Here is a 26,873-nt window from a genome sequence, read left to right on the forward strand (position 1 = left end):
AACTGTTACATTATGAAATGCAAACTCTCTTGAAAATTACAGGAATTTTTAATTAAGAAAAACAAGTTTAGGATAATAAATTTAGTTGCCAAATGCAGCAGTGAACGACAAGCTTTGACTGACGTGCTTGACTGAAGTTGAAGGAATATCTCTTTTTCATGGGCACTACTTTGCTGTTAGCATTTGGGCGATTAGGTGAATGAGCTCAAGGCAGACACAGTTTTCAATCTCAGGGGAGGAAGGATCCATTATAGAGTCCTATGTTTCCCACTGAGCACAGTTCCTGTCAGACAGTGTGAATCAGGGATGGCTGCAGCCATCAAATCACAGCCAGAGTGGAACTGGCTGAAGGACAACTGCACAAAGTCAACGCAATCAAGAATTGGAACATGAACAAGAAACAAAATTACAACACAAATAAAATCTCTGTGAATCTGTGAAATTTGACTGTCTTTATGTAAATTGGGGGTAGAATGAATATTTTCTGCAGCAAAACAATATATAAAGTGTGTAAATATTCCTCTCACAGAGAACGGTTGTGTTAGTTGAAAGACTGTGTCACATGGGTGACATTACTGATAATAATGAAAAAGCTTCAAGTTTTTCAACTGTCTTATTTTGTTGCCTGCTCTGAACATCCCCCATTACATATAATGTTCAATTAGTTATTATTTTTCTGCAACATCCCACCCAGAACAAGTTTGGATAATCCTAGTTATTAAAAGCCCCACCGGGGTGGTGGGGTGGTGGGGGTTATCTGATTTTGTTATCTCTTTATGTACTTTCAATATCAAAATACAATACTTCCATTGATACATAATTGGCATTAACTATGGTATCTCTCATTGAGGCAATAAAGAAAGCAAAATACCTTTTGGTGGGAAAGTTTATATGAAATACATTTACCTCAATAAAACTACCAGTGAAATTGCTGCATTGTAGGATAATGTTATAATAGAATTTGCCCACAAAAGGCAGTCACACACTTGACAGTCAGTGAGTTCTGTGAATGCTTTACTTCCTCCTGATGTACACAAAACAGTAGATCAAATGGAAAGATTATTATTATTTATAAAACAGTTAACATGTTCATTGAGGTTTGTACCTCACAATGTGCATTGATATATTGTGACATTTCCAGCCAATGCACGAACCAGTAAAGTTCACCAATAAAAATCTGAAAATATGCAGCAATTGATGCAAAAGAAAATGATACTTAAGGCAATAAATACCCGAGAATTATATATTTTAAAGGTTACTACCTCATTTCTATTAATATAAATTTCCCCAAAATTGTAAGGAACAGTTTCAACTCCTAGGCATGGTACTGATTGTATTTAATGGTACACCATATTTATCATTAACATTTCATGTACCTCTTCACACACAACTCATTGTCAGTGGTGTTTGGTAACTAAATTCATAACATCACAAGAAACGTTTGGATGAGAAGGCTCTCATACCTATTTGATCTCACCTTCCACAGTATCAATACCAAATTCTTCCCATTTACAGCATCAAGCATTTTTTAAATGAGTCCAATATCATGACCTCAAGCATCTTTCAATGTTAACCTGTTTATACAATTCACTACCTTCTCATCTTCCTGGTGTTTGTTTTGAACGTATCCTTCACAACCTTGGCAATGTAGCCCAACATATATCTTGTTTATTGTTGCTTTATACTGGGGTGAGCAATGGATTAATTAACACTTCTAGATTTCATCCAGTTTTTCTCCTAGAAGATCCATCCAACTCTGAGTACATGTATTTTTACTGAATACAGTGCCCTGCATTTGCTTGCAATAAACTTAATTTGCTATTGATTACTCCAAGGACTGAGCAGTAATTGTAGGATGTTGGGTACTCTTTTCTGATTCCACAGTCTCCCCCCTCAAATGCACAATTTGATGCCATCTGCAAATTTAACAACATGCTCAGAGTCTGTGAATCAAGGTTATTATTGCATTTACCTGGACACCTGGAAAAGAGAGTAAATCTCAGTAATATCCTGTTTGATGAAACAAATTACTAATTGACCAAAGATGGTGAAGTCTAACGCAAACCAGGAAACAGTTCTTTTCTTTCTTAATTTACACTGTGGTACATGAAGCTACTTAACTGAACTGTTCAAGAGGCCAATTAGAGATAGATTTTACACTAACGCATGGAAAATAAACAGCGCCCATGTACCATTGGTTTAGTCAGAGTTGTTTTTCCTTGGGAGTTAAAAATGAATGGTGTCTGAACTAAATAGATAGCACGTTGACTTGAAACACTTGTGTTACTTTCCTAATGGGACACACAATCATTGAATAAAGATTATCTTACCTGTCTGGCAGCCACGTCCTTTAAACCCAGGAGGGCAGGCACACGAGTTAGGTGCAACACAGCTTCCTCCATTCCTGCAGCCTTCCTCACAGAATGCTTTGAAGAGAAACAGATTTTTAAGGCTATGGTGGAACGTACACAAAATAAAAATCAAACAACCAGACTAACCCAAACCATAATCTATCCAGGTATAGATATCTTCATCTGATGTATGGAAATTCCATTTCCAATGGTTTAATAATAATCCATACACTTAATGGTGCCTTTCAACTAGGGAGGACATCTTAAAGTGCTTCAAAGGATATAATAATCCTTGCATTTAATATAGTGCCTTACCATGTCGTTGAGATGTCGCAAAGCGCTTCACAGAATATAGTGTAAAAAGTGCAGCAGCCGTGTATTTTGTGAACTTTCAGAAATAAGAGTGCAACATATATACAAATGCATTAATAAAATAGACTCCAGTCTAGTAATAGAGAGGAAAACATGTAAAAAGCCAAAAGTGGCCTAGGAAAGGGGAAATGGATACAGTTCAATCTGGCCGTTGCTGAGTGTGAAAAATAAGTTGCTGCCAGACATGTTCTAAAACATGTGCTCCGCTCCCCTGAAAATTCTAACAAGCCACCTGCTTGATTATGCCGCTTGCTGCTGATCGCTGGGGAGCACTTACAGCAAACTGGATGCAGGGAGGCAGCAGGTGGAAGTGGACTCATCCAGAAAGCAACAACAGACCATGCAACATCAGTGGGTTGGGCTGAAGCTTTGTATTCCAAGCATTCAGGGGACGAAATGAACAGGTGTAAGCTTTCAGTTGAGAGATAGAGCAGGACGAGCCAATGAACCAGGTGAATAAATATATACTGAAGAGAAATCTGTTTCCAACAGCACCAGTCAGCGAACAGCCATTGTTGCCGACAGGAAGACTGTGCCAATACAGTAGTAAGTCACATTACATTGTAAAGGAAGAAAGGACTACACCACATTTGCATTTATGCAACATTCATTTTTATTCTGTTCTGTATTTCTGTTGGATTGCAGCAGCATGCATTTATTAATAGAATTTTAGGAGAGGAAATCCATCTGACTGAGCTTCGGTTATATTAAAAAAACGAACTAGACACAGTTAAAGAAGACAGGGGAAAGCATCACACAAATGACAAATGCATTTAATACTTTCCTCAGTAGAACTCCTACTAAAGATTAAAAACTGGTAATATGACCTGAGGAGTCCAAGAATTTATTTCCCTATAAATTTTAGCAATTGACTTATTGATGGACAACTCCACAAAGCCCTCCCCCAGGATATCTTTGCTCTCTCCCTGAACTGCCAAAAACTATAGTGCAAAGAAATAACATGACAGGCTTCTTTGAAATATTAACCACACATTACAACACATCTGTGACTTTGTTGCTGATCCATTAATTCGGTCACCTTCACTTTTATATATATAATATATATTTATATGAAACTAATAGGATCTTGCTGCCTAAACACTGCTGCATTTATTTCTTGCTAAAATAATTGAAGTCTGGCTTGATGCATGGATCTTTCATTGACCATCTTCTCTTTCACAATTGTTAATCAACCCATTCTTAATCTGACCTCAGGTTGTACAATAAGATATAGAACAGGCCACTATTCTTTTAAATCTATCTTATGAATGGCTAAATAGCGAGCTAAATCAGACACTGCAATGCTCCCTGCGTGGAATTGGGAGAATAAGGACATTAGGAGGTTAAGGTATTTGCTATTCGATTAGTTTTGTAGACTTCCTTTTGAAAATTTGTTTGAAGGACAATTCTACCAACATTTGTATGTACAGTATGTTTGGCTATAAGTCAGCTCCTGGGTCCAAAAGTTATTGATCTGAAGGAGAGTAGCCAAGAGTGAGTGATCTGGGGATGGGAGGTGTCAAGAGCGAGTGATCTGACTTCCTAAACTCACTGATGATACAGATATGAACAAGTTGGGCAAAGAACTTTGAAGCTTAAAAGTAGAATGCCACCATCAGAAACAATGCTTCTTCCAAAAAAAAATAGCTAATTATCATGCTCTAACTTAATTGATACTCTTCATTCAAAGTTTATCGTGAGATAATTAAAAGCTTGATTTATTCTGCATTATGAATTTCCACACTTTGAATTAATTACTTTTTTTTATATAACGGCACCAGCCAGTTTATTTGCTTCCATTTTCTTATCACTCTGCTTCATCAGCACACAGCGATGCTTGTCATGCTGATGATATAAATTAGCAATATGACTGTATAAATACTTTCAGTAAGGGCTGTCAACTCCATTAACAGCGTGCCATCCTTTCTCGTGAATTAATGGATTAGCAGTATCCCGGCATGCTACAACCATAATCACTTGCTGTCCTGTTATAGTGTGACAAGGGACCTCAGGTTTGGCTGCCTGATATTATTCATCTTTCTTTCCCAAGACAGGCTTGGAAAATGACAAGTTGCCATCAAATGTGTTAATTTTTGTCAATGCAGCAAGGTATGAAATTGATGCTGGAAAAGTAGTAGGAAAAATTATACTAGTACTCTCCCTAGGCTCAGAGGATACGGATATCATGCAGATTTTTTCAAAGTTTTTCTCATGGCTCATTAATAGGCTCTGTATCACGCTCAGCAAACGATAGACAACTTGCTACCCCACTCCAAACAAATTTATGGGTTTATAACAAAACCCAAGCATGCTGGAAATGCACTACAGGTCAATAAGCATCTGTAAGGGAAAGGTTAATGTTTTGGATACAACTTCATCAGAATTCATTGAACACTTCCTGCATTTTATTGTTTTTTCAGGTTTACAACATTCACATTTTTCCTCCCCTCTTCAAAGATTTTTATACATATCAAACATGTCTACCTATCCATATGGGGGATCACAGTGTTAAAGAATAAATAATATTCCCCCTAATTCCCAACCAAGCCATCTAGCATCTATTGGTTAAGCGAAGCACAAAGCATATTCAATGCTGATCTACTCTATGTTACCTTTACAATCTATAATAATCCTCACATTTGATATATGACATTTCATTTCAGCTGGACATCTCAAAGTGCTTCACATGATTTACGTGTAGCTACTATTCTGTAGATGAATGTGGCAGCCAATTTGTACACCGGAAATGCCCCACAACCAGCCATGAAATGAATGAACAATTTTTCTGTGGGGGATTGTTGGCCAAGGAGAAATTCCTTTCGCTTTTCAAATAGTGCCACAGGATCTTTTAACGCCTACCTGAATGGGCAGATAGGACCTCAGTTTAATGTCTTATCCAAAAAATGGGCGCCTCCAACAATGCAGCATTCCCAAATTGAAGTGTTAGCCTAGACTGTCACTTCAAAGTACCAATCCACAATCTTCTGATTCAGAGGCGAGAGTGCTGCCAACTGAGCTAAGCTACCTCCAAAACAAAGACCCTTCTCTCACCCAAGCTCCTTTGTATAACAGCACGATTCCACTCCACACAATTTCTGCCCTATTTAGCCACCTCTATGATAAAATTAGTTTTGAACAGTTATGTTCATATTTATATTGATGATTCATCACCAAAGAAAATTGGTTTGGAACCTCCAATCTATTTCTATCTATATTCTGAGGACCAATGCGGTATTTTGCATTAGTCTATACTTGAATAACATTGAAAAACATGTCAAGTACACAAATTTTCTCGAGTCATGTTCTACCGATATGAAAAAACATCAAAATATGTGTTTTGAAGGCTCCCAATTGATGCAAAGACAGTAATTTTCCTTTAAATTAACGAAGTCTGGTCAATATCCTTGGCAAAGACATTTTCAAATCCATGCACATGTAGATAAAGTTTCTCTGATTAATTTTGTTATTTAAAGATTGCTAAAGTAATACTGAATACCCACTAATTCTGGAACTTCCTGACAGCTGTTTTATATGCGAAGGCAGCACACTTAATATCTATAAACTGCCACAGTTCAATTCTCTTTCTGGGATTTTTTGACAGCATGAAAATCGGATCTGTCGTTTTCACTATCGGATTATTGACTCAAGATTCAGACATTTCCTGATGTTGAACATATCACAATTAAACAATTTCCCACTGCCATCACATTACCCGATTCAAAGGACTGGTCCTTGTACAAGACAGCTGGTCAACAAACAAGTCAATATATAACGCAGTTGTGGCTGTATAATATCAGGCTAACATGCTGACTGTGACAGTGGTCTCATTTGGATTTGTATACAGCAAACCTCAGATGTATTGATGCCAACCCTCATACTTCATTTGGTCGCCTATCCCAGTCAAGTCGGTGTCCCAGTGGAGTACAAGAAAGTTGGCCTCAACACATCGGGGATTTGTCATTTCATACATTCTTTTGCAAACCTCGCAGATTAGAATCCGATCTTTGCTGCAGTCTTCAACTGCAAAAAAAAATCCCTGCCTGATCAGGATGTCCACAAAGAGTGGTTAACATATTTATATACATCTGTTGATCTAGCAGTAACAACAACAACAACCTGCACTTATATAGCGCCCTCCATGCAGGGCAGCATCTCAGAGCGCTTAACATTAAGTAGGAACTGAATGGTCGATCGCTTTCCGAGAGTAATAATCCCTCAAAAAAAATCAATTCACAGCTGTTTGTGGGACACTGCTGCATGCAATTGGCTGCTGCATTTTGCCCACAAAATACAGTCAATTCACTTCATATCCTGTGAAGCGCTTTGAGATGTCTTGACGGCCTGCTAAGGCACTATATCAAATGCAAGGAGTGTTATTATTATATTCACGTGCAAAGCCAAGTACATTTCCTGGCGCCTGACTATGGGATGATGCTATGAATTCCCTTATTTAAAAGCGGGTAAACTTCTAAATATAAAACTCATAGGTTAAAACAGTTTTGACAGCATGAATAACTCTATTCTGTTCAATGAAGGCAATACTGAAATATACATACAGAAGAGCTCCTCAAATTATCAATGAAGCACCAGTCTCATGCTTTCGTGCTCAGAGGCTTAAACCTTGGCAGGACTCAAGTTTGATACACTGTCATATTTATGGAGAAAGCTGCCAAAGACTTCAGCCAATTGACATTCCCCTAGTATTAGACATACAACCCAGCATTAATGATCCAACACTTGTAATGTTGACAAATGCTGCCGTCAAAATTCAGTGGTGTTACGATTACCTGCCCGAAATTTAACCTTCTCCTGTAATTGTTGCAGATGAAAGTCAAATGGTTTTCGATGAATGCCAGTTTTGTATCTTTCAGTAAATAATAATAGCCATCCACTGAAAACCCTTCTGTCTCTGGTAATGCCCAACTCTAATGTCAGAAAGATTTGCACTGTGCTTGACAGCAGGTCTTGTGGTTCTCCAACACCATTAACATAAAAAGCATTGGACGGGGCTACTGCATATCCTCATTTGCCAATGAATTGCACTGCACTGCTTTGCTAGTGTTGCAGGTTTGCTTCCATAGATTTGGAGTCCTGTAGCTCAGTGGTGAGAGCACTCGCTTTGCAAGTGAGAGACCTGGGTTCAATTCCAGGCAGAGGGCGAAACCTTGGCCAAGTTTCCTTACTCCACATACCTAATAATAATCCCTCCAAAACCAAAAACAATAATAAATTGGTCATTTTCAATCTATGACTCTTTGTGGGACATTGCTGTGCGCAATTGGCTGCCGCTTTCTCCCACAAATATACAGTCAATTCACTTTAGTCTATTCTGTGAAGCGCTTTGGGACGTCCTCCCGACGTGAAAAGCACTATATCAAATGCAAGGATTATTATTATTATTATTTCATCCTCTGACTGTGCATGCACACATACACAGTGCAGTTCAGTCAACCTAATGCACTTTAAAGTTTGCCCTGCTGAAGCATTCATTTCATTAAAGCAAAATAATGTCAGAGGTGCCCTAATAATGTTAAAGATTAGCAGAGCTCATGTCTTCTTATTTCAGCTCAATCTTCATAAGAGCATCTGGTGTTTATAAAGGGGCTGAGAGGTTCAAACCTATTTCTGGAGACATTTTCAGATCCTTTGGGTCTGTTAAGCACTGTTGCCAGCAAACATATTCCATGCTCAATTTAATGGGCTGAATTTCAATCTTTTTTCTCTCTTAATGAAAAATGTGGACATCTCTTTCTGTGAGATGATCCATTATTTGCACCTACATAAAATGTTCTTGTGGCTAAATTCGCTGTTTAAATCAGAGCTCTGCACAATCCCACAGGCAGACTTAATTAGCGTTTTTATGATTTATAGAGGCAAAGGAAGTCATTCATGGTCTGAATTCGCAACTCCGAACAAATACGAAAATGAATTTAGACAATTTTCTTCGAACTTTCACAGGCTCTCTCAAAGAAATAATTCTGCTCTCATTGAAAATGGCATGTGCCACTTTTTTTATTGAAGCATCCACATTCATTGGATTCCCATTGGAAAGCAGGGCAATTCTTAAAATATTGGACTGCGAGTGTGGCAGTTTGCAAAGAATAATTCATAGGACAGCTACTTTTGGGTACAACATTAAACAGCTAAGTCCTATTAATTGGGGCACCCAGTGGCAATAGTCTATTTATCAAGCCAATGTCATGGAAAAAAACAGCACTGACTTCAATTCACTGGGTCTCATGTGCACAAACTCCATTAGACTGTCTCTACTCTGAAGCAGGAATCAGTATAGGTCATTTTTTGCATATTTTCTCCCACGGCTTTCTCAATTAATTGCAGGCTTTCAATGGTTTTCAAAATCTCACAGGATTTTAAGCCTACTTTATTCTGGAAGATTTAAAGCACAGACAAAATTATGAAAAGTAACTTTACGCAAGGATTAGATCCACTTTGTGGAAAGGCGAATATGTAGGTGGGAAATCAAGGAGTAATGCCTAATGGGTGCTCTTTTAAAGCATTTCTAAAGTACAAGATTACCATGGAAATGGGATCGAACCACAGGCGTTCTGCAACAAATTCTTTTGTCGCGATTCAAATGCCAACAAAGAGAAAACAGCAACAACAGAGGGAACAAATTCAATGGACAGATGGTGTTAGACAATATATTTTAAATGTTAAGTGGTTGCAGCTGAGTGAACATTCTTCCATTTAAGCTACAACATACTCCAACAATACGCACTGATTCTCCTATCGATTGAAAGACCAGCCATTCCTACATTGCTTTATGAGTGTCTGGCAGGAGTTATTTACCCACTCACACTCAAAGCAAATGAGAGTATTTAAGTACTGTGAACACCCTTTACATTGTGGTAGGTCTTCCTTATTGACTAAACATCTCACTTGACTGTATGGTACAAATATAATGTTTTTATTATCAAGAGCAGTTTAATGTCAAACCATTTGAAAGATGATTTAAGTATTTTAAGAACACATTCAGGTTAATAAGACTGGCCATTGTGTAATCAATAATTTGATTTTGAAAGAGGAATATTCGAATTGAGTGGATATTTGTTGGGATAAATGCTCGAGAATTACTTGATTGTCATGAAGTTAAGCATGAACATTATCTTTAAGTATTGAAAGAGCATAGTTTTTATGGAAACGAGTTGTGAGAAACCTCTAGCTACACACACCCTATTCACGTTATTTATTTAAAATGATACAGATTCCATTCATTGTTGCCAGGTGTATTAATCACACTATCATAAAGTTATTCAGCAAGAGAATGAGAAATGCAGAAAGTTGGTTCTAACCCAACACTCTCTTTATTAATAAATGGGTGATCTGGCTAAAACTGTCCCACTGATGAATAATGATTGATTTCAAAGGCTACATACACTCACTGTATGTTGCTATTACATCATTATACAGTAGTTTGCACAGAAATACCATTTCATTGCTCTAACCATGGTAAAATATTAAGAAAAGCAACTGATAATGGATGGTTTTACAACAGATGAAGAACAACTGAAATGTCAAATCACCAATTTAGATGGGAACAATTATTAGCATTTGATAAGTAAGTACTGCCAATCAGCAGTCGACTGGAAAGACTTCATTCTTCTTTTTAAAATCTGATTTTGATTTACAAAAGGTCAAAAATTTAATTTTGACATCCCTCAATTAGTTTAATAGACCGTGCTGCCTTTACTCCGGAAACAAAGGCCCTTTATGATGTTCTAATCACAAATACCTCTAAGGCGTTCCTTTAACACCTGATGATTGGATGGAAAATATTTGAGACAAACGTACGTGAAACTACAAAACAACTTGCAGTTGGGTTATAGAGACAGAGATCTCAAGAGAGTTTAGCGTTTTGAAGAGACCACACTTTGGTGCACAAGTTAATTACTATATTACCGATTGTGAATATATGTTTAATTACTTTAGCAAATAAATTATTTTTCATTTTCTGGGACATAATAAAGCCATGTTTCAATGCAGTTCTTATTTACTTTACTAGAGTTACTACTGCAAAACAATTAAGTTCTTAACATGCTTTTGCTAGATTTAACTGAGAACTCAACAGTCACCCACGCACACGGTGAACTGGAATGTCATGTGTAATGAAGCAAAGAAAGCAGGTCTCCAGGAGGTAGTAGCAATGCTGCAGAACAGTGCTTTAGAAACAGTTGAACCTTTCAGAGAACCTAGAAATGACAACTTGGATAATGGCAATTAAGTGGTGCTCACCATGTAATTAATTTTGTGAACTATTGGACACAGGCTCTAAGGCAGAAAATATTAGGACATAGGAAATCTCACCACACATTGGAATAGATATAACTTACTTCTACTGTATCATTTATCATTTATCTCATCCATATGATGAGATAATGCTGGTGGATTTCCTATAATTGATACTTCCTTAACACATTTTTTGTTTGTACTCTTGGATCATACTTGTTTTTCTCCTCCCCCCCCCCAAAAAAAATGGTACCCTGTACTGTGAAACAAGCTCCTAAAAAAGCACCTACATCAATTAACTTATTAAACAATGCTAGATAAGTATCCAATTTAGACAGGATTATTAAGTGGAACTTTATAGATCACCCATTATTAAAAGTATGAGCAAAAAAACAAATGGCCAGATTTCAATATTGGAGGGATGGGTCTTGAAGGTTTGCTCTCAACTTGTAGGGCTCAAGGTGAAACTGTGCAGAATTTTAATATTTGGATATGCATCCAACGTTAAACAGTTACATAGTTTATAAGGTCAAATTCAAAACAACAACAAAATTACATTCATATAGCACCTTTCATGTCAGGGTTAGGATGTCCCAAGGCGCTGGACAATCAGTGTTTTGGACCCATTAATATGATACAGTAATGACTTCAATGCGGAATCACATTGACATTGTAGGCAATAAAAGAATTTGGTTAGATTAAAAGATTTGGTTATTGGCTGGCATGTTCTCCGGAGTCCACACCCCATTGTCTCCTCCCGCCCTGCCTTTAAAACCCACCTCTTTGACTGTCTTTTTATTCTCCTTCCCCAGCTCGGGCCCCCAGTCAGCTGTATGAGACGTTCATGTATGTTTTCAGACATCCTCCTGATGTGAAAGATGCTACACAAATCTAAACCGTGGTTGTGATCTAATTAGTTATTGTCTCTTATTTCCAGTACAGAAGTATATGATTGCACAGCCCAGTCACATTACTTGCAGTAAGCACTGCCCTTTTAAGTATGGCGCCATTTAGATTAACTAGATTCCAGCCTGTGATACACATGCAGCCCATTAAGTGACAATTTACTGCAATAAATTATCATGTGGCGACAGTAAAATTATCACTAATAGCTGAAGAATAAATACATTTATATGATTTATTTTGCTAGTCTCTATCACCATAGCACCAAAACTCAGTCTCTATGGAATACTGGAAACTTAATATGGAAATTTGTTCAGACATTTTAAAATGTAATAATATTAAAATATAAGGCACCCAAAAGGGAAAGATTAAGCTGATTCTATCAAAGTTATTAATGCTGACTGGAACAGTGGTATTAAGACACTGAAAGAATTATCTTCCATCCAATGTGGAGCATTTAATTAGTTTGACCTTGGATCCTGTCATTTGGAAGGGAATGAGGCTCAAAGATCATGCAACATATTTTTGGGAAGTATTCCCTTTTTTTGCCTACATTATATATAAAAATATAATTCCACAGGGGTGCCTGTGCATATATTTGCACATGTGCACGCAGGCACGTACAAACACACACATATATGTGGAGGGGAGAGAAACAGGTGACTGATCTTTTGTTGGCGAAAATGAGAAGTTGCAGCTCCTCTCTTTGTTCTCATGTTACTGGTGGAGGTGATTTGACTGAGAACGAGTGCAGTCTTCTGAGGTTGGGGTTGAGAGACAGGAAGGACAGAGCAGATGCTTTTAACAGGCTGTACCTGACATGGGGGTATATGATCATGGAGCTGGGTGACTGAAATGAGAGTGTTCACATTCCAGTTAACATCTCTCACCTTGATAAGTAATCCAAAAAATTATGCCACTAAGTAGTCATTGGTAAAGAATAGATTAGCTTTCTGCATTGGAGGGCAACCGGAGTTGGATCCAAGATCAGAATAGCACAGCATTATGTATTATAGCAATCCTTAAGTATCTGGGTTGGTCTTTCAAGGAAGAATAAACCAGCTAAATGGAAATGGTGAGAGAGAGGCAATAAAATCCTGCCAGGGATGAGAAATCTCAGTAAACATTTCCTAATGGGCTTGCTGCTTTGATGTCACACGAGTTACAATGCAATGACAGACCGTTTCCGAGAGCTGAATGTATAGTGGATGGCCTTGTCCTATAGGTCAAGATAAAAATGCAGCTATACTAACGGAAACTCACCGAAAAACTTGAACTGAGTGGCAGAGAATCGAAGCCCAAGCGCTCTTAAGGATTGGGGCAAGGTCCAGGAAATTAAATTTTCTGGCTCTACTCATTTATATTAACTGTAGATAAATATCAAAGTCAATTTGGCAACATAACTACCTCAATCTATACAATATAATCATTCATTCAGCAAAACAATCTGCAATTCGATAAGAATTTTAAAAGCATGAGCTATTTAAAATGAATTAAAGTCTTGCTGTGTGGTGTCGAGGTAAAGTCAGTCACCAAACTGACTGCAGTGTGTTCAATTTTTCTTAAAGATATTGGTGAGCATTTCATGCTTGGGTTAATATTTTGCTCATGTGCGTCTTGCATGGTTGAGGATTTCTATCCAATGAGAGGAAATAGAAAGTAGCCTGGTACATTGGTATTCAATGCTTGGATAAGGATGGCATTGATCTGGAGTTAATTTCATCAATTTGAAAAGAACTCCTTGACATTTTAAAGCTGCAGGAGCCTATGCCTTATTTTGGGATTACTCAGTAAAATTCTGATCTGCTCGAAAGAAAACTCAAACATGTTATTTTGTGCTCTAGACAATTTTTAAAAGAAGATTCATTACAAAATGCTATCATTTTATCCCTTCGGCTCGTCAGTCAGTTCCAAGTGCAAGAAATGCAGACAAATGATCTAATTTTCCATTCCATATGTACCACAACATGCATAATCACTGCACGTTGACATTCATTTGCAGATTATGACTTGACAACCTAAAGCTTTTTTATAGCAAAATCAAATAGGTCGAGAATTTCAGTAAACTTTTCTTTATTGGTTATTAAAGATGCGATGCCCTTAAAATGACACATTTAACCAAGTTTCTGTCTATCTGCTCAGGTGGACGTTAAAGATCCCATGGCACTATCCGAAAAGAGTTTTCCCCCAGTGTCCTGATCAACAATCCACAGGTGAAGCATTCAATTCATGCTGTTTGTGGGATATCGCAGATTGTCTGCTGTGTTCACCTATAAAATACACACTCACTACACTTTACAGTAAGATCCTGTGAAGCACTTTGAAACAACCTCCTAATGCCTAAGTTGCTGTATCAGAATGCAACGATTAATTAATATTGATATGAGAGAGTCGCATGTGCAGAAATCCCAAAATTTGTATGTTCATTTTTATTCAGTCCTCATTCGCAGCAATGGATAAACCATGTTTTCCACTTGGCATTGATATACCGCTGGGAGGAGAGGGGAGGGAAGTGATTTGAAATTGCATGTAATCACAGCATCAAGCTGCAGTAAGGTTAGGAAGCAGTGCTTATTGTAGCATGGGGCAATACAAACTGGGTCTCACTGCAAAACAACAGGTCATGGCTCATAACAGCTGGCAGAAGATACATTTTTGGTAACCAGCTACTAAAGTCTAATTTTTTTTAAATGTACAGTGCCCCTTTGAACAGGAAGCATTCGTGTATGCATGATGAATGTCTCTATGGTGGAAGGAGCATTCTGGGAATATGGATAACAGATGCCTGGGCAAAATATCAGGATTGAACTCGGATTCTTCATTAATAAAATGAATTTGATGTGCAACAGGAATTCGTTATGTAAATTAATTACAGTGGCTGGGGATGTCAACGCTTAGGAAGAATAGAATCGCTGATTTAGGAGCCATGTTTTGCATGTTTCCAGTGGGCAAATGATGCCTCAGGCTTAGGTAAGTGACAATCTGCATTTCTCAGATTTGAATTTTGAAATGGAGCGAGGTTCCTATTAAGAGATGCAGCAACCTCAATTTCTTCAAAGGTTCACTCCAATCCAAACAGGAATGAAATAATTACTTCACTGCATATATGCATTCTGCATTGCTATCCAGCAAATAACCTCATTATATTGAAGTTATTAACAATACAGTAAAATATGCAATAAGGCTTTGAAAGCACTGAACAAATTGTGCAACAGTAAATTGTCTGCTGTAAATAGTATATATATATATGCAATCATTACGGTACATTACAAATGTTGGCGAGTAATGTGGAACACCAGATTGGTGTACTAATGCATTGCACCGTGAAGCACTAAGGCATGGTTTTATAACTGCGATTCACAAATGGTCTGTCCAGGGAAAATCATCTCCACAGGCAATGAATGAGACGAAAAATCAGGCAGACAGATCATTCCTGGCTGTTGCAATGCAGTAAAGGCAGAGCCTGGGGTTCAAGTCACATGTCTAGACCCTTAATTGAAGCCAAATCACCAAATCCTAAGACAAAAGATTTAAAAGAAGTTACTCAGAACTTATATTTGTAAGCCTATGCATCTTACTTTATTCACAAGTATAGGAATGATACCTGCTGTTAGAATAATATATTATCAGTCTGCACCAAGCTAACGGTTTATCATGGTCCCAGCATTTGCACATAATGTAGAACTTATATTCCAGTCCTGTTGCACTCTGAAAACTGGCATAGGAACAAGCTGATGACTTTAATTGTTCTAAAACTATGGGGCAACCCATTAGGAAAATTGGAAACTTAAACACTAACCTAATTACAGGCAGGTTTACAATTAATGTTCCAATTTAGAAAACTGCCTGGTTGGAGGGGCATGACTATAAATCTAATATTGAGTCTTTTGCGGAGTTAAGTATGGGGAGGAAATACAAGGGCAAAACACTGTAAGTGGCTGGATATGGCTAAGAAGTACTTTACCAGGGAGAAAAAAGAACGGACAAAATGTCTTATCAAATCACAGTCAAGTCCATTCAATTACAACCATTACATATCTATTAAAAAACCTTTTGACCTTCAGAATATTATAGCTTCTACATCCATGCTCACATTCCCATAAAATATCTCCAAACCTTAAGCCTACGAGAGAATGATCTGTTCGGCTGAGGATTCTTCGCTGTTGGAATAGCTTCAGCCCGACTGCAGCTGCTTGTGTTTGTAAATAATTGAGTAACACATGGCATCGGAACCCCAGAAGGATCGTTCAGTGTTGCAAATAAAAAAAAATGATTGCAAGGTATGGGAAAGTCTGTTCAGAAATGAGCATAAAAGCTATCACGACAAAAGAAAGGCTGCGTATAGGCGTGAGCAAATCCGGGAAATAATGCAGCCGAATAGCAAAAGGAATCCCAAAAATGACTTACGGAAGACAACCTCAGCCAAATGAGACAGCACGCAATGAAATCAACATCCTGCACTTAGACGGAATCACTCAAACTTCCTTTTGACAGTTAGATGTTAACAGGAACAACCATATCCCTTCATTAAAAGTTGTTTATCCACTGGGAAAATGCAAGTACAAGCTGAAACTTTGCTGCATGAAAAGATTAATAATTATAGAAACCGATTCCCTTGAGGGATCCAACTAAAATGCAGTTGCTGAGTTCAGAGAGCTAGACTTGCCCTCCACAGTAGGATATGGGGAAAGAATGTGTGTAGCAATGCCGGAAATATCACTGGAGTCATTTTAATTGTCTTAATGTCGATTATAGAGAGTAACCTGGCATTTTATTAAGTCACACGTCTATTTTAGGTGAGTTTCTAACAATCATTAATTGGTAGAAATAATAATTGAAAATGCTCTCGTGAAAGCAGAGTTGCCATTAATCGAAGGACAAAATTTATAGAAAACGTCATTATACCATAATCCATTTTAGCAGCACTTTAGTTCATTCAGGCTGTAGATTGCAAACTGCCATGAAGTGGGCTTGTTGATGGTTAATGAGTGTCTGCCATGGTTCAATACAAATCTCTCAAACGTGCTAAATATCAGCTCGAGCCTCCAAATCCTCACTTTGTATTGTGGAGAATATTTATAAATGCAGTTTAAAACAACAATCTGTGATGATTTAAGCAATGATCTATCATCTGTTAAATGGTGCCTCCTGAATAATTCTGCACAATTTGCAACTGCATGGCTCTCTTCAGTTTTTAAAAAAGAGGACTCCTAGCACATCATGCAAAATTAATACGCATACATGTCAACTATAGTTCCTATATATTCTTCCTCTTTATTTGCATGTTAATACTTTCTCTCACGTTATTACAAGATTGAGAGTTCTCCATTCAGGAGGACATTGAATGAATAAGGTGTTACATTTTCTACGTGTTAAATTCACAATTATAATATCCTCAAATTATTGAGTGAGTTAACAACCTCATTGAACAATTTAGGCTCACGTTCCCTTTACATCAAAGTGTCTTGGAAACGGCACTTGTTTAAAAAAATCATTGTTGTTCAGGTTGTTAATATGACACCAGAATAATGCAAGCTAACTTAGGCCCACATGTGGTAATGCTGAACTGCTTTACAATGTACAATTTTGTCCATGGCCATCAAAATGTAGGTCAGAGTTCACATCCACTCTGCGGATTGTATGGTCAAGCTGTTTCTCTAGGTCTGCAAAATTCTGTTTTATTAAATATGTGAGATGACAGGGTAACAACAGAGTGCAATTGGGGGGACAGCTCAATTTCACTGAACTGACCCCAGCGGTAGCTGAGAATTTGTGCTGTTGTGCCGAAGAGCAACTCAGTAGCCTCCCTGTGGGTTAACATATGAAGCAATCAGCATAGCTCTGCTGGCTAGCTCGAGTTTAATGCTTCTCTATTTCTATGCAGCATAAGAAGGTTCAGCTGGCGCAATGCAAAATGTTATCACAAATGTTCTAAAAAGACTCTTTGTACTGATGCAGAACAATGAGTTGTATCTGCGGCAGCTTTTTGTATTCACACAATAAACCCCAGTTGGAGGCACAGCTTCAGTCACGATCTTGTAAAGGGCTGATATTGGAGGATGGAGTGTGGTATGCAGCAGCTAAGCCTCATCCACTCCGATGATCGGATTCCTTTTAAAAATGTACCCATCCCATTTTCATACTCCACATCACTGATTGTTTCTATCAGGCAGTGTCTCAGATACCAAAAGTGTAGTTATCCTGTTCCATCACCTCCGAATATGCAGACCCACCCGCCAGGTGAGGAAACCCGCCAGGTGAGGACTTCACTGCTGATTTTCCATCCCCAGCCACAAATATGATCCTTACCTTTGGTCGGCTACTCCTAGAATGTTTCATTAACTGGGACCGAGCTTTAACATAATTAGTCTGGATGGAGAAGACCCATTTGGCCTATCTGATCTCATTCTTCCATAGCACCCACTCCACTGTCCTTCCATCACTGCATCAAGCCTTCGTTTTTCAAAAAAATGTCCTCAACCTTTCTTACAAATGTCCCTGGTGCTGACGTTTCCAGCATTGTACAGCACTCCTCTAGCCAGCATAACTCAGCCATGCTGACATAATCACCGAGCTGAATACCATTTTGCTGAACAGAAGTTGCTAACCTTGCGGGAGAATGAGAAGTGGGCAACTCATCAATCAGGCATCACTGATAAAAGCTATTCCTTCGTGCCATTGTGACAAAGAGAATGTGCATAATCCATCCTAACTCCTCAGCAAGTAAGAGAATTACAATTCTATAGCAAAGGTGTACACACCACATTCAACACTTCACTATATATTCTAAGGGGCATCCTCTTAAAATGCCTTACTTGTTTTTAAATGGGCAGTCTGGAAATAATGCCTTCGCAAGTGCTAAATCATTGTCTCACTATTGTGTTGAGATTCTTCCCAACCTCGACAACCTACTCATAGTTAATATTTACAAATGGGCATACTGGGAACCATCTGCTGGTTCTTGTGCCCGTGAATACTAATTCAATTGCTTTTCAGCAATAAGCTGTTCTAATTGGACTACTAACAATTACGTCCAACTATGCACTCTATAGAATGGTGCATTATGGACAGAGTGTGCAGGGAAAGATTAGAATGTCTAATTAAATCAAATTCACATTAATGATCAACTGTGGCTCTTCCTTGCATTTCGAAAGCTACTTAAATAACAATGTACACATTTATTGGTTTTGAACGCAATAAAACTGGTATTATATTGAATTCTTGGTTAATAATATAATTTTAGTCGAATTGTGGATGGATGAATGAAGTCTTTCCACAACAAAACATTGAATGTGACCTCTTCTTTTGTGCTGATCAGATGGAATGAGTCAGGACATCTCTGTAAAGAAGGAAAATCCACCAGCAAATACAAGTTTCAAGCCTAATATTCAAGACTTTGCCAAATTATTTCAGTTGTGGCAGCCTAGCTTGGTTGATAGCACTCTTGTCTCCCACATCGGCATTTTAACTCAATGCTGAGGATGTTGTATCGTTGGAGTTGTCATCCTTCAGATAGATGATATAGCGAGATTTCATCTGGCTGTTGAGGTGGACATGAAAGATTCCTTGACACGATTCAAAATCAGAAAGGAACTTTTCCCTGTGTCCTATCAATCCAGTAATCAAAATTGATCATTCACATCATGGCTGCTGGTAAGATGTTGCCATGTGTAAATTTACTGCTGCATTTGTCTGCAAAATACACAGTCGTCACACTTTACAGTAAATCCTGTGAAGCACTTTGAAAGCACCTCCTGAAGAGAAAGGCACTGTATTACTATTACTATTGTGCTGTCACACAAAGGTAAACAAAACAGATTCTGTATGGAAGCAGAGAATATAGTGTCCAGTTCACTGGCTGGTAATCCTTCGCTCAACAATATTTTTTTAAAAGTTTTTTATCATTGTGGAGTCCTGTAGCTCAGTGGTTAGAGCGCTCGCTTTGCAAGCGAGAGACCTGAGTTCAATTCCAGGCAGAGGGCGAAACCTTGGGCAAGTTTTCTTACTCCACACAGAGCCTAATAATAATCCTTCCAAAAAAAACAAAAAAAACAACAATAAATTGGTCATTTTCAATCTACGGCTGTTTGTGGGACATTTCTGTGCGCAATTGGCTGCTGCGTTCGCCCACAAATATACAGTCAATTCACTTTACAGTGTGTTCTGTGAAGCGCTTTGGGACGTCCTCCCGACGTGAAAAGCGCTATATCAAATGCAAGGATTATTGTTATTAGTAGTATTATTGGCCACATAAGATCACATACTCTATAGTGCTATCAGCTTTAAACTATTCCACTGGACCCAAAAGACACACAACATTCCAATAAGAAGCATCAGAAATGAAGATGTTGACAAATTTAACATGGTACTCTGTGAAATTGTCATAAGTGAAGAAAATGTTAATTTAATGAACTAGTCTAATGGCAATCTGAATTGAGACCTGTGAGATTGCTACGGTAATTATAACATGATGGATCAATCCTGTTGCAAGAGCAACAAATTCAGAAAATCTCTAACTTAATGTGTACATGGTTATTAAAGTTGTGTTGTGTGTAATTGTGTGTGTGAGAGAAAGACACCACACAGACACACACACACACAGAATGACAATGACATACAGAATTAAAATATGCATGGGGTGGGGGGTGGGGTGGTGCGGGAAGAGAAACCGTTAGCTAAGACATTCATAAAATCACAAGACAAGGTGAGGTTCATACTTGGGGAATTTAGCCAACATCACAAATCACAAAAATGATATTTCCATTCGCACATCATCACCTGTAATGTGTTTAGTTTCCCATCATAATGTTATTCTGGTATGTATATTAGGTGTTAAATATTGATCTTTTACTGAAGGATCCCAGTCAATACAAAGCTTCCATGAGAAAAGCTATTCAAATACGATGTTGCATCTTCAGGGCATTTGACTTTTCTAAACTTCTTCAGATCAGATGAGGCTACTTTTGAAATTTGGTGTGTGCATTTAGGATTCCTACATTCAGGTCATTGAAGTGCTAGAGAATGTTCAGAAAATTATTATTAAATTAAAGGATAATTCAAGGGCTTAAAGCTCTAAATTATTAGGAGAAGCTCGCAAAGAAGAATTTGTTCATAGTAGGTTAACGTTTCGGGGGCTGGGAATGTGATCCAGATCTTTAAAATAATGAGAAGCAAACCTGACTTAGGTTGATGTAAGCAGGCTGTTTGACTTAAAATTGAATTTAAATTAAAGATTCTCACAATGGGACTAGCGTTNAAAAAAATCCCGATAATATGGTGAATATTTAGAACAGACTTTCAAAAAAAAGTAACTGATGCTGCATTAATGAACTTCTTGAGTAATTAACTGGTTGAGAAAAGTATTAGACAAACAAGAATAGGAATAGACAAAGGTGTCAAAATACACGATGAGACTTAATGAATTCTATCTACACTGTCCGAATGAGAGGAAGAATGCGTTTTGTGGAGGGAAAGAAGGTAGATTTGAATAATGGATTTCGTTTCTCAACGTCGACTTATGAGAGTTAGTGCAATGAACACATCTCACGCACATCTCTGTTGTGTTGTGTGCGTGCTCCGTTGACAAGCACACAATTTACACCAAAGGTATGGTACGGTCAGTTCAGAAATAAAGAGATTTTGTGAAATAATATACTCTGATTTGAAGAGTTATATACCTCTAATAAATATAAAAAAATCTGAAGCATTCTGAAAAAAACCTACATTTTTAACCGCTTTGATCTTTATATTGATATATTGACAGTGAAGGGTCAATGTAGTTTAAATCAGTTAGACATTGTAGCGCTTATCAGTGTCAAACACATCCACTCGCTGAGGGATTAGCACTTTGAGCCCACTTTGGCTCTTGTCACAATATTTACTTAGCCGAGTTAAGTGTTTAGTTTCCTGTTTTATTAACTGCAATTCAACTGGTTAATGCAAAACCTTCGATCTAACTCAGCACAATACCATTGGCAGAAGCTTTCTTTTTAAAAAAGAAAATATATAAAATTTAGACATCGGAGGTTTCAAATTAAAATCCTCTTGACTTATTGAGTTTTGGTTTTTACCATCGCTTGGAACCAGAAACTTATTCAATTCCACATGTAAAAATGAATACAATTAATAAAGAAGTGAAAGAGGGAAGGTTTAAAATAAAATCCACCAGTGAAACAATAAGTTATCAGACAGCACTCCGCATTGCAATTAAAGATTGTACCATTATTCATAAACCTCCTTCGTTACTCAGACAGAAGTTTTAAATCCAGAATTTGATCTGCCTTCTCCTCATATGAAGAATAGTATGAGAATGGTCTGCAGTGACCAAGCATAGTCTGTTGAATTTTGTTAGAATAAGATATCAATCTGTTTATCTCTCTTAAGGTGTAAAAATGTTGGTTAAGTGCTTTCGGTTTATGGCTTTTGTTAGATTTTGTGAGTTAATGAGTTTTATGGTCCGTTGGGAGTCTTTTAGTCTGAATGGTAGTTGAGTTAACGAGTTTATGTTTTTGAACTGTCAAAGTATAAAGGATTTAATGAAGGAGGTAATTCTTAGTCAACTAGGAGTTGAATTGGTCAAAGTACAGAAAACTGAATAGGTAAAAAATCACATGGTGCACATTTGAAGTATAAAAGAGAGGGAGTTGAGTCATATGACAATTGTTGAGTTTTGGAGTTTTAACTAACATTTGACTTTAATAACATTAATTATAAAAACTCTGAATTTCAGGAACTTATAAGAGATGTGAATTTGGGTTAAGGTTATTCTCTTTGTTTACCCCTGGTGGTCCAAGTGTTGAGGCTCAATGGTTAGATATTTTATAATGCATAAGATATTATGCCTTGTTAAAGTTATATTAATATAGTATTATCAAAGTTTGTTATTCTTGCGTTGAATGCTCCAAATGTGGGAATATATATATTGAAGCATATGGGTTTGAATAAATAAATAATATTTTAGTAAAAGCCAAGTGTTGGGTGTATTTTGTGAAACCACTCTGACCGGGCACATACCCTAATAGTAATTTGAGAAGAGTCGCACTTTTCAGAGTGCACCTGGAAGGTGTGTGTAATTCTCGCCCAGAGATAAGATACTGTGACGGTCTATAGATAAATATAACTGTCAGTATGGAACTGAAGCAAGCAGAATTTTCTTTGGGATTGCTAAGGGATTTTTGTGTGTGGGATGGTGGGGTGCGGGAAGATATTGATCTCTAGAACATTAAGTTATATTGCATAACAGCTTTAGCACTTAAGACAAATGAAGCACTCTACCCATTTCAGTAAAACTTATGGTGGAAGGTTTTCTCTAAAGAACAGTGAACAACAAATCTTGATAACTGAAGTGAAACGGCAAGATCTGCTCATTAGAGCGTGATTGTAACCAACAGCAAAGAGTGTATGTGAGGCAGTAACATCTGCTTTCACACTGCTATTTATATACAAAACTGGCTGGAGAACAGTTTCTGCTGTACAGTCCCCGAGATACAATACAACACAACACAGCAGAACAATGGACACTGCCAAATCTCAAGTAGCAACAGGAATTTTCATTCTGATATTATTCATTTTTAGATGGTCCCAATACACCTTCCAGAATTGGTGGACGTGACCAGAATACTACCGTCCTCTATATAAAAGGAATAGTATCTCAAAACTGCTGGCTGAGCACCCAAGCTGGAAGGTGGGAGCCGAAAATACAGTCAGAGATGGGCCTTGAAAGAGCGGAGGGAGGAAACAAGGAAATGAGGGAAGGGTGGGAGCAAATATGGAAAAGAACAGAATATTAACAATGACGTTCTGTCACTTTCCAGACTGAATTCTAAAGGTTAGTGATTAGACTTGAGACTGAGATGGCACACAATGTAGAGCGTTCTCTGGGTTGTTGCACATGTGTGTCAATCTTTTTAAAGAGTGCGGAATAAAAACAGCACGTTAGTCCAACCAGCTGCACTCCCTACCTCGACAGATGGTTCCATTCCCCACATAACCAGGCTTGCAGGTACACCGATGTCCTCTAACAGTGTTTGTGCAGATTGCATTCTCATCGCAGTTGTGCTGTCCATTCCCACATTCGTCATGCTCTGGAGAAGAAAGACAATTCTGCTCAAGTGTGACAGACAGCTTTAGAGATTACATTAAAAGCAGTCAAAAAGCAAAAATCAATTGGAAGGTGTGCAGAACAAATATATTTCATCATGGAACCCAGTTTCTGGAAATTTAGTCCCTGGGGTTAAACTCCCAGAGCACAGCATCAAAGGATGTTCATCAAATTTTAATATAATTGTTATTTGTGCTGTAACCAGTTTATTTTGGAGTTGTTTTACTTCAACTGCTGTTGAAACAATCCTCAAACTTAAAAAAAAACTTTAGATAGTTCCAGTTGCAATGGAATTTCCATCACTTCAATTAACAAGCATGAAATTAAAAGAAATACACTTCCACTGAATATCCTTCAATTTTCTTGATATTGCTTGTAAAACTACTGCTGACAAATAGTCTCATAATAACTGGTGATCAATGCACAGAAGATTTCTTCTTATTGCTTTTTGTGAAAATTTGCTTTTGTCTATTCAGTTTGAAAAAAAAACATTAAGTACAATATATAGCCCATATTTTTCAAGTCTCATGAACTCTTCAAACTGCAATGGGTGATTGTCACATTTACCCTAAAACCACAGTCACTCCACTTAATAATATATCTTGTGAAGCACTTTGAGCTGTCCTCCTGACATGAAAGGAGCTATACCAAATGGAAGGATTATTATTTATCATTATTAGTGTTAAGCTGGTCCCAAAGTTTCGAAAAGTACCAACATTCTTATCTCTCATACCACACGAATCACTTGTCTGCAAAATGTCTCCCTCGTGAACTTAAACAATAGTGTCTGCCTCCACTGTCCAACGTTAGAACAGAACAGTGTGTAACAAAATACTCAGGAGCAGGTGAGTTTAACATATCGGAACTGTTGTGGTTTGAGATGGTGCCAAATCCTAAAATGGATTCCCTCGTGGAAAAATCTGCTGTGTATCTCATTATGACAGCAAACAGGTTCACTCTGCACACGTACTAATCATCCCATAACGTGACCGTTCCTGTTGATAACTTCCATCTTACTAATTAGGCAAGTTTCCATTGTCAAATGTTCCATAAAACACTGTTCCATCAAACTGTGCTGAGTAAAGATTACAGCAGTATTCCACGGGAGAAATATTGTACACATCTTTCTTTTCATCTGACTTTTCCCTCAAATTATTTTATCTCAATATCTTTGAGTTTATATAAGGTACCAAGTTATGGCTTTTCACATGTAAATATATGTATAAATACAAGGCCAAAAATCTCTGATGACAGGATATCATCATAAAAACACGTTTTTAATGAACCAGAAAATGAGTTACAAGATTTATTTTCTGACCAGAATTTAAAAAGGATGATAATTTTACATTAAACAAAAACTATATATAAAGGATGGAATCGGATGATATTTCATATGATCTATTCAGTCTACTTAACAGTATGTCCAAAGGAACTTTGGAAGGAATAATTCAGAGTTTATTTTGGTCCCTGGAAGATATCTGTCAAATCCTTTCTTTACCAGATTTCTTAATAAAATGAATTGATAAAACCAATTGGAAGGGCAAGATGCCGGCTCGGTGACCACTTCACATTTCACATACAAAGGAAGATCTGAATTCACCAGAAAGCAATGTCAATTGAAAATTAGTAAGAACTGTGATGTTCCATTGCATCCTGAAACCATAATGTTAGGCCAATTAGGTATACATTCATCTCAGCATTCAGTACACGGTCTTATTATTGAAACAGATGCTGCGGATGTGTCTGCGTGTTTTCCACCTAAACCCCTTTGTGGCCTTTCCCCTTTATAGATTGTTGTATAACACAAGTTGCCTTGAGGCAGCTCCTTTTTTAAGTGGAGACCTGTAGCTCAGTGGTTAGAGCACTCGCATCTCAAGCGAGAGACCTGGGTTTGATTACCAGTAGGGCAAAACATTGGGCAAGTTTCCTTACTCCACACACCTGATAATAATCTCTCATGAAAAAAAACAATAATAAAATTGGTCACTTCAATTCATGACTGTTTGTGGGACACTGCTGTGTGTAATTATCTGCCGCGTTTCACCCACAAATATAGTCAATTCACTTTACAGTATATTGTGTGAAGTGCTTTGAGACGTCTAGAAGACATGAAAAGCGCTATCTCAAATGCAAGGATTATTATTATTATTTATTTTTAAATCTTTAAAGTCTTGTTTAGAAAGGGGGGAAAAAATCACTTGGCTCGAATCCAGATTCTATCAAGGCATATATGCAACATGCTCATGTTTGTGTTGGCTTCTTAGAATGCTCCAATGTAAGCAATTATTATGCAAATTAAACCAAATTAAAATATGCATCTCATTCTACTTAAAAATACAAGTTTTGCTTGGTTTATTCAAGTGATGCTGCTCCAAAATAGATTGAGATAGGTCAGTTTCGCCTGAATAAATTCAGGGGAAAAAAAGTAGGTACTCAAATGATCTCAGGTAAAAAAAAATAATTAAAAACAGTGACAATCAGGATGTTTCAGGCTGGTTAGGAATCCATTATTCAGAAGTGGGAGCATCTCCCCCCAAAAAAATACATTTTAATGCATTACTTAAATAAGGAATGGAACGAGTTTAGGAATGCCATAATTATTTTCATGTGATTTTTACAGTTATCAAGTATTAATGTTAAGGGCATCAATGCAAGGAAAGCAAATGTTTCCACTTTTCCTATTCAGTGTCAGCATTAAGAACGCTTAGGTTAGATCTGGGTTAGGCTAGATACTGCCTGAACTAGAAGAATAAATACAACTACTCAATGAGCATTAGCCTCAAGGCTAAGAAAAGTACTCACTAGAGTACAAGTGCATTATTTCATTTTGCAAACCAGAAGTCCTCATGGGCTGGCTGCCTGAGTCAGATTGCTAAATATAGCATCAATTAACACTTCTA

The 26,873-nt window shown here is 37.5% G+C and overlaps 1 protein-coding gene across 3 annotated transcripts in view; it reads right to left on the minus strand.

Moving 5' to 3' along the window:
* Nucleotides 1-26,873, minus strand: part of LOC103174998 (protein kinase C-binding protein NELL1) — a 164,112-nt gene that overhangs the window by 36,868 nt on the left and 100,371 nt on the right. For all 3 annotated transcript variants that reach the window (XM_042341382.1, XM_042341381.1, XM_042341380.1), the window contains 2 exons: nucleotides 23,834-23,956; nucleotides 2,331-2,426 (listed from right to left, as the gene is read on the minus strand). In XM_042341382.1, the coding sequence (XP_042197316.1) occupies nucleotides 2,331-2,426; nucleotides 23,834-23,956 (219 nt within the window). The remainder of the gene's footprint in view (nucleotides 1-2,330; nucleotides 2,427-23,833; nucleotides 23,957-26,873) is intronic.

This window comes from Callorhinchus milii, unplaced genomic scaffold (assembly GCF_018977255.1).
Source record: "Callorhinchus milii isolate IMCB2004 unplaced genomic scaffold, IMCB_Cmil_1.0 Scaffold17, whole genome shotgun sequence".
NCBI lineage: Eukaryota > Metazoa > Chordata > Chondrichthyes > Chimaeriformes > Callorhinchidae > Callorhinchus > Callorhinchus milii.